A 12,330-nucleotide genomic window follows, 5' to 3' on the forward strand; every position below is an offset into this window, starting at 1 on the left:
TACTTAACTGTGATTGGTGGGCAAAAATGTAAATTCATCCAATTTTAGCCAATAGGAGAACAGAACAGTCAGTCAGCACAACACCCCAACTTATGTTTTCCTGTTGGATATTTATTCTCCTTTTCATTTTTGAGGTTACAGTGATACTGGAAATGCGATGGGCGGTGTACTTATTTAATGTCATAACTCTCAGAGTTCTAAATACGTAGTTAAAAAACAACTGCACCCAGAGGACCTCCCAGGAGCCCTCCGAAAAGCGGCGATAATCCTAGGGGGCCCTCCCAGGGGCCTTCCCATGAGCGGTAGCGCCCTCAGCGACCTACTCAGTGGCGTTGGCGCCTTCAGGGGCCTTCCTAAGGGAGGCAACGCCCCCTGGGGCCCTTCCATGGGCGGCTCTGCCCCCAGGGGCTCTCCCAGATGCGCAGGCACCCTTAAGGGCCCTCAAAGGGTTGGCAGTGCCTTTAGGAGGACCTTCAAGGGCGGCGGCACCCCTATGGGGCCATTGCATGGTCAGCAGTGCCCCTAAGGGACCCTCACAAGGTCGTCAGCACCCCTAGGGGACCCTCAGGAGCGGTGGTACTCTTAGGGCCATTCCAGGGGCCCTCCCCGGGGTGCCCTTTTCCAGCAGACCTATAGCTTGCTTGGTCGTGGTGTAGTACTTATTGTTTACATCCAGCATTCCCTAACTTAACTGTGATTGGTGGACTAAAATGTAATTCACCAATTTACAGCCAATAGGAGAGCAGAGCAGTCGGTCAGCACAACACCCCACATTATGTTTTCCTGTTGGATATTTATTCTCCTTTTCATTTTTGAGGATGCGTTGACACTGGAAATGCGATGGGCAGTGTTCTTATTTTACGTCATATCTCACAGATTTCTCAAAAGTTCAAAAACAACAGCCCCCCAGAGGACGTCCCAGGGGCCCTCAGAAAAGCGGCAGCAACCCTAGTGCGCCCTGCCAGGGTCTGCTGGGCCCCCAGGGGCCTTCCCAGGAGCGGTGCCGCCTCCAGCTGCCTTCTCAGTGGCGTTGGCGCCTTCAGGGGCCTTCCTAGGGAAGGCAGTGCCCCCTGGGGTCCTCCCAAGGAATCAGCACCCTTAGTGGGCCCTCTCAGAAACGCAGGCACTCCCAGGGGCCCTTTCAAGGGCAACCTCGCCCCCTGGGGCTCTCTGAGATCCTCAGGCGCCCTTAAAGGCCCTTTACATGGTAGGCGATACCTTTAGGGGGCCCTCCCAAGGGCGTCGGCACCACTAGGGGGACATCCCAGGGTCGGCAATGCCCCTAGGGGGCTATCCCAGGGTCTGCAGTGCCCTTAGGGGTCTTTTCCAAGGGCATCAGCACCCCTAGGCGCCCATCAGGAGCAGTGGTGCTCTCAGGGGCCCTCCCAAAGGCGCCCCTTTCCAGGAGCCCTATAGCTTCCTTGGTTGTAGTGTCTTACATATTGTATACATCCAGCAATCACTTACTTAACTGTGATTGGTGGGCAAAAATGTAAATTCATCCAATTTTAGCCAATAGGAGAACAGAACAGTCAGTCAGCACAACACCCCAACTTATGTTTTCCTGTTGGATATTTATTCTCCTTTTCATTTTTGATGTTACAGTGATACTGGAAATGCGATGGGCGGTGTACTTTTTTAATGTCATAACTCACAGAGTTCTAAATACGTAGTTAAAAAACAACTGCCCCCAGAGGACCTCCCAGGAGCCCTCCGAAAAGCGGCGATAATCCTAGGGGGCCCTCCCAGGGGCCTTCCCATGAGCGGTAGCGCCCTCAGCGACCTACTCAGTGGCGTTGGCGCCTTCAGGGGCCTTCCTAAGGGAGGCAACGCCCCCTGGGGCCCTTCCATGGGCGGCTCTGCCCCCAGGGGCTCTCCCAGATGCGCAGGCACCCTTAAGGGCCCTCAAAGGGTTGGCAGTGCCTTTAGGAGGACCTTCAAGGGCGGCGGCACCCCTATGGGGCCATTGCAGGGTCACCAGTGCCCCTAAGGGACCCTCAGGAGCGGTGGTACTCTTAGGGCCATTCCAGGGGCCCTCCCCGGGGTGCCCTTTTCCAGCAGACCTATAGCTTGCTTGGTCGTGGTGTAGTACTTATTGTTTACATCCAGCATTCCCTAACTTAACTGTGATTGGTGGACTAAAATGTAATTCACCAATTTACAGCCAATAGGAGAGCAGAGCAGTCGGTCAGCACAACACCCCACATTATGTTTTCCTGTTGGATATTTATTCTCCTTTTCATTTTTGAGGATGCGTTGACACTGGAAATGCGATGGGCAGTGTTCTTATTTAACGTCATATCTCACAGAGTTCTCAAAAGTTCAAAAACAACAGTCCCCAGAGGACGTCCCAGGGGCCCTCAGAAAAGCGGCAGCAACCCTAGTGCGCCCTGCCAGGGTCTGCTGGGCCCCCAGGGGCCTTCCCAGGAGCGGTGCCGCCCCCAGCTGCCTTCTCAGTGGCGTTGGCGCCTTCAGGGGCCTTCCTAGGGAAGGCAGTGCCCCCTGGGGTCCTCCCAAGGAATCAGCACCCTTAGTGGACCCTCTCAGAAACGGAGGCGCTCCCAGGGGCCCTTTCAAGGGCAACCTCGCCCCCTTGGGCTCTCTGAGATCCTCAGGCGCCCTTAAAGGCCCTTTACATGGTAGGCGATGCCTTTAGGGGGCCCTCCCAAGGGCGTCGGCACCACTAGGGGGACATCCCAGGGTCGGCAATGCCCCTAGGGGGCTATTCCAGGGTCTGCAGTGCCCTTAGGGGTCTTTTCCAAGGGCATCAGCACCCCTAGGGGCCCATCAGGAGCAGTGGTGCTCTCAGGGGCCTCCCAGGGGCGCCCCTTTCCAGGAGCCCTATAGCTTGCTTGGTTGTAGTGTCTTACATATTGTATACATCCAGCAATCACTTACTTAACTGTGATTGGTGGGCAAAAATGTAAATTCATCCAATTTTAGCCAATAGGAGAACAGAACAGTCAGTCAGCACAACACCCCAACTTATGTTTTCCTGTTGGATATTTATTCTCCTTTTCATTTTTGAGGTTACAGTGATACTGGAAATGCGATGGGCGGTGTACTTATTTAATGTCATAACTCACAGAGTTCTAAATACGTAGTTAAAAAACAACTGCCCCCAGAGGACCTCCCAGGAGCCCTCCGAAAAGCGGCGATAATCCTAGGGGGCCCTCCCAGGGGCCTTCCCATGAGCGGTAGCGCCCTCAGCGACCTACTCAGTGGCGTTGGCGCCTTCAGGGGCCTTCCTAAGGGAGGCAACGCCCCCTGGGGCCCTTCCATGGGCGGCTCTGCCCCCAGGGGCTCTCCCAGATGCGCAGGCACCCTTAAGGGCCCTCAAAGGGTTGGCAGTACCTTTAGGAGGACCTTCAAGGGCGGCGGCACCCCTATGGGGCCATTGCAGGGTCAGCAGTGCCCCTAAGGGACCCTCACAAGGTCGTCAGCACCCCTAGGGGACCCTCAGGAGCGGTGGTACTCTTAGGGCCATTCCAGGGGCCCTCCCCGGGGTGCCCTTTTCCAGCAGACCTATAGCTTGCTTGGTCGTGGTGTAGTACTTATTGTTTACATCCAGCATTCCCTAACTTAACTGTGATTGGTGGACTAAAATGTAATTCACCAATTTACAGCCAATAGGAGAGCAGAGCAGTCGGTCAGCACAACACCCCACATTATGTTTTCCTGTTGGATATTTATTCTCCTTTTCATTTTTGAGGATGCGTTGACACTGGAAATGCGATGGGCAGTGTTCTTATTTAACGTCATATCTCACAGAGTTCTCAAAAGTTAAAAAACAACAGCCCCCAGAGGACGTCCCAGGGGCCCTCAGAAAAGCGGCAGCAACCCTAGTGCGCCCTGCCAGGGTCTGCTGGGCCCCCAGGGGCCTTCCCAGGAGCGGTGCCGCCCCCAGCTGCCTTCTCAGTGGCGTTGGCGCCTTCAGGGGCCTTCCTAGGGAAGGCAGTGCCCCCTGGGGTCCTCCCAAGGAATCAGCACCCTTAGTGGACCCTCTCAGAAACGGAGGCGCTCCCAGGGGCCCTTTCAAGGGCAACCTCGCCCCCTGGGGCTCTCTGAGATCCTCAGGCGCCCTTAAAGGCCCTTTACATGGTAGGCGATGCCTTTTGGGGGCCCTCCCAAGGGCGTCGGCACCACTAGGGGGACATCCCAGGGTCGGCAATGCCCCTAGGGGGCTATCCCAGGGTCTGCAGTGCCCTTAGGGGTCTTTTCCAAGGGCATTAGCACCCCTAGGGGCCCATTAGGAGCAGTGGTGCTCTCAGGGGCCCTCCTAGGGGCGCCCCTTTCCAGGAGCCCTATAGCTTGCTTGGTTGTAGTGTCTTACATATTGTATACATCCAGCAATCACTTACTTAACTGTGATTGGTGGGCAAAAATGTAAATTCATCCAATTTTAGCCAATAGGAGAACAGAACAGTCAGTCAGCACAACACCCCAACTTATGTTTTCCTGTTGGATATTTATTCTCCTTTTCATTTTTGAGGTTACAGTGATACTGGAAATGCGATGGGCGGTGTACTTATTTAATGTCATAACTCACAGAGTTCTAAATACGTAGTTAAAAAACAACTGCCCCCAGAGGACCTCCCAGGAGCCCTCCGAAAAGCGGCGATAATCCTAGGGGGCCCTCCCAGGGGCCTTCCCATGAGCGGTAGCGCCCTCAGCGACCTACTCAGTGGCGTTGGCGCCTTCAGGGGCCTTCCTAAGGGAGGCAACGCCCCCTGGGGCCCTTCCATGGGCGGCTCTGCCCCCAGGGGCTCTCCCAGATGCGCAGGCACCCTTAAGGGCCCTCAAAGGGTTGGCAGTGCCTTTAGGAGGACCTTCAAGGGCGGCGGCACCCCTATGGGGCCATTGCAGGGTCAGCAGTGCCCCTAAGGGACCCTCACAAGGTCGTCAGCACCCCTAGGGGACCCTCAGGAGCGGTGGTACTCTTAGGGCCATTCCAGGGGCCCTCCCCGGGGTGCCCTTTTCCAGCAGACCTATAGCTTGCTTGGTCGTGGTGTAGTACTTATTGTTTACATCCAGCATTCCCTAACTTAACTGTGATTGGTGGACTAAAATGTAATTCACCAATTTACAGCCAATAGGAGAGCAGAGCAGTCGGTCAGCACAACACCCCACATTATGTTTTCCTGTTGGATATTTATTCTCCTTTTCATTTTTGAGGTTGCGTTGACACTGGAAATGCGATGGGCAGTGTTCTTATTTAACGTCATATCTCACAGAGTTCTCAAAAGTTCAAAAACAACAGCCCCCAGAGGACGTCCCAGGGGCCCTCAGAAAAGCAGCAGCAACCCTAGTGCACCCTGCCAGGGTCTGCTGGGCCCCCAGGGGCCTTCCCAGGAGCGGTGCCGCCCCTAGCTGCCTTCTCAGTGGCGTTGGCGCCTTCAGGGGCCTTCCTAGGGAAGGCAGTGCCCCCTGGGGTCCTCCCAAGGAATCAGCACCCTTAGTGGGCCCTCTCAGAAACGGAGGCGCTCCCAGGGGCCCTTTCAAGGGCAACCCCACCCCTGGGGCTCTCCGGGATCCGCAGGCGCCCTTAAAGGCCCTTTACAGTGTCGGCGGTGCCTTTAGGGGGCCCTCCCAAGGGCGGTGGCACCCTTAGAGGGCCATCTCAGGGACGGTAGTGCACCTAGGGTGCACTCCCATGGACGTCAGCACCTGTAGGTGCCCCTCAGCAACGGTGGTGCTCCTAGGGGACCTCCCAGGGGCGCCATTTTCCAGGAGCTCTATAGCTTGCTTGGTCGTAGTGTCCTACATATTGTATACATCCAGCAATCACTTGCTTAACTGTGATTGGTGGACTAAAATGTAAGTTCACCAAATTACAGCCAATAGGAGAACAGAGCAGTCAGTCAGCACAACACCCCAACTTATGTTTTCCTGTTGGATATATATTCTCCTTTTCATTTTTGAGGTTACGGTGATACTGGAAATGCGATGGGCGGTGTACTTATTTAATGTCATATCTCACAGTGTTCTAAATAGTGCAAAAACAACTGCCCCCAGGGAACCTCCCAGAGGCCTTCCTAAGAGCGGTGTTGACCCTAGGGGCCCTCTCATGAGTAGTGGTGCCCCCAGGTGCTTTTCCAGGGGCGTTGATGTCACAAGGGCCCTTCCTAGGGGATGCAGTGCACCCTTGAGCCTTCCCAAGGTGGCGGCACCTCCAGGGCTGATGTAGCTCCCAGGGGCCTTACCAAGGGCGGCGGCGACCCCAGTCGCCTTTTCAGGGCAGTGACGTTCTTAGGAAAGGTGGTGTCCCCAGGTGCGTTCCCTGGAGCGGTAGTGCCCCCAGGGGCCTTCCAGGGGCGTTGGCGCCTCGAGGAGCTTTCCTAGGAAAGCAGAGCTTCCTGGGGCCCACCCAAGGGCGTCGGTGCCACCAGGTGCTCTCCCAGATGCGGAAGCGCGCCTTGGGGCACTCACAGAGGCGGTGGTGTCCTTAGGGGGCCGTTCCAAGGGCGGCGGCACCCCCAGGGGCCCTACCAGAGGCGGCGGTGCTCCCATGGTTCTTCTCAGGGGCCCTTGCAAAGGCGGTGGCCTCCCTAGGGGCCCTCCTAAGGGAAGTGGCTCCCTCAAGGCAACCTCCAGGGGTGGTGTATCCAGGCTTCCCCCAGGGGTGGTGGCGCCGCCAGGGGTTTCCCATGGGCGGTGGCACCTCTAGGGGTTCTCCCAGGTGCCCTACCAAGGGCAGGGACGCTCCCAGGGGTCCTCACAGAGACGGCGGCTCCCTAGGGGCCCTCACTAGGGCGGTTGCATCTTGGGCCCTCCCAGTGGTGGTGGCGCCCCTAGGGGCTTTCCCATGGGCGGTGGCGCCCCAGGGGCCCTCCCATGGGCAGTAGTGCCTCCAAGGGCCATTCCAGGGGCAGCGGTGCCCCCGGGGGCCCTTGATTTCGGGGTAATTAGTGGTTGTAATGATGATTGGAAAAGTAAATGACATTTTTCAATGCTAATTAATTAATTGCCAACTATCGGTTTCGAAAGTGCTATTCTGGTGTTAATGTGTTATTCTGTAAATACTTAATTAAGTAAACTCCTTTAATTTCAATTCTGAGAGAAAAGTATAGTTTGGTCGAAAAATTACTAAGGTGTACGGCTTACATTTTTGACAGTTTTGGCCCATAAAATAATGGCACAGACCCCAGTTGTGTATACTAATCATTCAAACCTCATCCACAACTATTCAGCCGGATCATCCCATAAGTCTCTACATTGTATGGATCTTCCACATAGATTGCAGATGACGGCAACAGAACTTAGAAAGTGCAGCAAGAGGATTCCACGCTCTTCAAATGGAAGTTAGCAAAAGTGCAAGTTCTACAGAAACTTGACACCCGTTTTACCAGAGATGCTTTGGAGGGCAGTGATGCAAGTTGCTCATGAATGATTGCTTGGAGATCATTTTGGTGTAGGAAAAACGAGGAGTAAAGTTAGAGAATTTCACTTAACCAGGAATGTTAGTGGAGAACCATAGGTTCTGTAAATTTTGTGATCTTTATTAGCGAGTCATTCCAAAGGGAAAAATTGACAAAGTTCCCTTGGGTGAGATGCCCCTGATTGACACTCCTTTTAAGCAGTATGCGAGGTTCTACGGGGCTCTATGAGGTTCTATAGGGTTATGCAAGATTCTATGAGGTTCTATAAGGTTCTATGGGATTCTTTGATGTTCTATGGGTTTCTATATGGTGCTATTGGGTTCTATATGGTTCTATGAGGTTCTACGGGAAGCTTTCATCAATGAAAATGGGAAGATATCAAATGAAAACTAGATATGTGGTTGTAATGATGGTTGGAAGATTTTAATGACATCTTTTATGCTAATTTTTCGCCAACTGTGGGTTTCCGAGGTGCAATTTTGGTGTTTTTGTGTTATTCTGGAAGCACTTAATTAGATGAACCGTTAGATTCCAATTCCAAGAGAAAAGTATATTTGGGTCGAAATATTCATAAGGCATTAATTAGGCTTGCTGTTTCGTCCATTATTTGGTATTACAGTAAATGATAATAGAGTACCACATTTCAGACAGCTAAGTAAACAAAAGTTAACTAGTTTTACAAGTTTTTGGATAATGAAAATAAATTACGGACATCTTGTTTAATATCTTGGAGGAAATTGTCACAGGTAGAGAGAGTTCTTTGATTTGTAAGCATCATTTACAAATATAATGAACTCCAGAAAAAATATCTCATAACACATACTAATACTTTATGGTCTACATGAGAAAATCTTTTGAGTTTCTAATAATTGGATGTTTATGAAGGTTGTCTAACCATTGGTAAATAAAAGCAGTTGCTGAACACTGCTCCTTGTGAGTAACAAGATTAAAGTAAATTTACACAGTTGAATATGTTTTGCATAGTTTAATCAACCTACAGCTGAGTTTGTCAATCGTGCTTTCAAGTGGATTCATAATTTAAGTTTTAATATTTGAGTGTCAGGCTCCTTGTACAGCTTTAGCTCCAGGACACCAACAATAATAAACACAGCTGGTACTGGTCCACTCCTCCTCTTAGCGGAACAAACTGTTACTGGTAAGACTTATACTAAAACAATTCCTAACTGGAATTTGATTTGCAACTGATGACAACTTCTAGTATTTTCTACATTCAAAACACAAATAGGTCAGTCAGCACAGTATATTGTAGAAACATGGTCAAAATCATAAGACTGGACTCATTTTTGCTGTTGAGACATTAATGAACTTGATTATTTTTCTTGTGCTCTTCCATCATGTTGGAACATCTGTACACAAGTCACCAGTCTCATTATTTTACCAAAAATGAGTTACAGGTATTTATAAAGTTTTGTACAGTACAGTACTGTCCTTCAGACAATATTCAACAAGAGAAGTCAGATATTCTCTTTTAATGTGACACTGATCATTTTCCCACAAAACTCATTAACAGTTTGTACCACTAGAAAAACTGACATCACTCAGCATTGCAAATTTCTCTTCAAAAGTAACTTCTCTATGTTATATATATTTGTTTACTTATCAAAATGAATTGGGGATAAATTTAAAAAAATAAATAAAAAAGATTAACATATGTCAGTCATATTGGAAGCTTTTGTAATGTAATGACAAAATGCTGCAGCCTCTGTAAGATATATAAAATTTTTAAATCACAACTTTATATATATTAACTATTTTTTTTTTTTGGTACAAACTTTCCAACGCTACAAATCTGGACAAAGTGAAAAACACTAGAAACCTGACCTTTATATTATTTGTGACACAATATTTTACCTCACTGGCCAGAGGTTTATAAAGAATTTCTGAACAATTCTGCTAATGCAAAGATGGAACACAGCAGGAAGGTCAATAAGATACAGTAGTACCTAATATATAGGAGTATTCAGAGGTAGACACTCCGAGCATCTACCTCTGAATGATGTGGCCACTTTACTTACTGCTCCACATAGCTAAGATAACTTCTCAAGTACCTGTACCATTTATAGTTACAATCTCATCAGAACTTTATCAGTGTTAAGGCACAAATACAAGGGAACAGTAGAGAAAACCTCATTAAAATGTACACAGTAAATACAAAACACAACTGGGGTCACCACACAATGCTGTACACATATCGAGTATTTATAAATTTTCAAAATCAATATTCACAGTAAAAAATCCATGTTAGTAGAGTACTGTATATGAGACTGAGAGTTTAGTATAAAAAATATCTACAAATAAAGTAATATTGCACAACCATAAACAAAGTATGTCTAAATATATATAAACCTTTTTTATAAATTAACATTTATATCATGTCTCGGAGACCGTGGAAGAGTTAAGACAATTATGTACCAGTTTATGGCATTTATCACACCAGTTGTTGAGTGTGAGCGCCTGCAGTCACCTTAGGAGAACCAGTCTCGACAGACTAGATGTATATCTAAGAATACTAATTAAAAAACTATCAAATCAAGTAAGACATAATAACTGCCCAGTGCTCAGTAAAGGAATATATTAATATGGTCAAGAGGGAAGACTCGAAGGCATAGTCTCACTTTCAGTTCCCTATCTTATATAATTTCTTGTAAAAATACATGAAGAACACTGGTTACTATTATATAGTTCCTATCATTATCTTGTATGGAAAATGATTTAATAAGATTATGTACAATTATCCTACTTTTAGAAGGTCAGTTTGTCCACCGCATTCTAAGCTGCATTTTTAAAAGTATATAACACATTAAATACAGATAATTTTAATTACTGTACTACTTTATACAGACTTCAGTTGAAGATATGCACTATGGATAGGTATATGCACTATAGAGACTAATAAAAATTGCATGTTCTAATTTGTTACAACCACCATTAGTCATATTGTGAGTAAATGCTCACTTAGGGTATGCGAGAGTCTGGTGCAAGGACACTGAGAAGTAATGTGAGAGACGCAGAGAGCAAATATATTATCAGATCAAGAGAGATTTATAAAGAAAATACATTACACGGAGTAGCAAGATAAAGTAGCAGTATTTAAGGTGGGTAAAGTAGGTTATTTAAGCTAGTGAGGAGAGGATAGATCTACAGTACAGATTATTGTAGACCCCCAAGGTGAGATTGGATACATATTTAGCCGAAGTTCTCGTAGTGATGGATGAAGTATGGGAGACGACGACCCCGGTTGACTTGCTCACAGGACGTGCTGACAGATTTTGTGAGTGGGTTGGGACCACAACTGAACACACCAATTTTAGATACCTGTGAAAGTTATTAGAATATTAATATGGCGAAGAAAGAGTATTGTTAAAATTTTAAAACCACTGCATATTGATATAGAATTATTCGATTTGGTAAAACATACATTACACCACAAAAGTTATTCATTTATTTCCTATATGCTATTCAAATGATATGCATTTATGGCAGTAGATAAATGAAGAAACAATAATGTTGACAATAAGAGCAGCGTACAGTGCTGTGAGGAACCTAATACTTACGTAACTATGTTTCTTCTGCACAAACTTTAAGAACGATGTCATGTCAGGTCGGCCAAAGTGATTTATAGCTTTGAGCCCCGTGAACATACTGCGTTTACTTAGCTTCTGGAAGTGATTCTCACAAATATACTGAAAAGATGAAGTTGTATTACTGTACAGTTATGAATAATATTCTTGTTGTCATCATTTTAAAGACAATATGCATTGGTTGCCTTCATTTACACTACAGGTACCACAACACAAGTTGATGGTGACACCATACAATTTCGACATAATAAGTTGTAATGAATAAATGAACAATTAATTATGTTACTTAATACTCACTATTGCAGCAACCTTCTTAGAACAAGGATGAAGAAATGCACTATGGTTAATATGTTGTAACTTCCAACACCTACTTATATACTGAGTCTTCTATAGGGAGATAGAGGAAAAATATATTTATTCTATAGTGCTTCCATAAGAAATTCACAGTTTTCAAGTTACTATACTGTATTTTAATTTTTATATTTTATAATTATATTTTCCAGCAATTGTGTCTAACTCGGCCAATCAGCGTGAGAGTCCAGGGGCACACGCAGAAAATGTATGTTTCTAGTACCCAAGAAAATTTTGGGTGCCTCAAACACCCAAATGACACCAAGGCTATATATACCCTTAGCTGACCAAAACACCCAATTTGCTGGGAAATGACACCAAAGCCTTGGTGTCATAGGGTGTTTGAAGCACACAAGATTATAGACACCATACTGCACCACTTTCTCATTCAAGTGGCTGTAATGACCCTTGGATAATTTAATTAAATTTTTCAATGCTAATTACTCGCCAACTATGGGTTTCCAAAGTACGATTTTGGTGTTAATGTGTTATTCTGTAAGTACTTTTTTCACAGAATTGAAATTTAAAGGGTTTAACTAATTAAGTACTTACAGAAAAACACATTAACACCAAAATCGTACTTTGGAAACCCATAGTTGGCGAGTAATTAGCATTGAAAAATGTAAATAAATTATCCAAGGGTCATTACAGCCACTAATTACCCCACAATCGAATCGTGGACTATATATTTGAAATCAGCATGCTCTGGAGTACTTATAATGTTATTTTTAACACCAGGAGGTCCAGGGGCCTGGAGCCCTCCCTAATTAGGTTAGGTATGGTTTGTCAGCCTTCTGTATTTTTTACCCTCCACTTCTTTTAATCATAACAGCTCATTCCTTATGATAATGAAGGTCATATTTGTATATAGCGCAATGAATTACACTATAAAAACATATTTTCAGTAGTAAGCTAAGTGTTGGTAACTATTAAATATTTACTGGAAATATTAATGTTCTTGCTATTGTATCAGATTTGAGTATACCTGTACAAAACTC

General features: G+C 46.7%; 2 protein-coding genes across 2 annotated transcripts in view; one reads left to right on the forward strand and one right to left on the reverse strand.

Moving 5' to 3' along the window:
• The first annotated feature begins 295 nt into the window (after positions 1-295).
• Positions 296-5,611, forward strand: LOC121876151. Its single transcript, XM_042381088.1, has 8 exons — positions 296-448; positions 877-1,207; positions 1,674-1,973; positions 2,310-2,639; positions 3,105-3,404; positions 3,772-4,101; positions 4,568-4,867; positions 5,235-5,611. The coding sequence occupies exons 1-8, from the start codon at positions 296-298 to the stop codon at positions 5,609-5,611; spliced, it is 2,421 nt and encodes an 806-aa protein (XP_042237022.1).
• Positions 5,612-8,083: 2,472 nt separating this feature from the next.
• The window catches only part of LOC121876182 (dual oxidase-like), a 77,735-nt gene continuing 73,488 nt past the window's right edge, over positions 8,084-12,330 (reverse strand). Inside the window, exons 24-25 of the mRNA XM_042381143.1 lie at positions 10,955-11,083; positions 8,084-10,715 (exon numbers count right to left, since the gene is read on the reverse strand). Coding sequence (XP_042237077.1) covers positions 10,587-10,715; positions 10,955-11,083 — 258 coding nt within the window. The 3' untranslated portion in view covers positions 8,084-10,586. The remainder of the gene's footprint in view (positions 10,716-10,954; positions 11,084-12,330) is intronic.

Source organism: Homarus americanus, unplaced genomic scaffold (assembly GCF_018991925.1).
Source record: "Homarus americanus isolate GMGI-L3 unplaced genomic scaffold, GMGI_Hamer_2.0 scaffold34921, whole genome shotgun sequence".
In the NCBI taxonomy this organism is placed as follows: Eukaryota; Metazoa; Arthropoda; class Malacostraca; order Decapoda; family Nephropidae; genus Homarus; species Homarus americanus.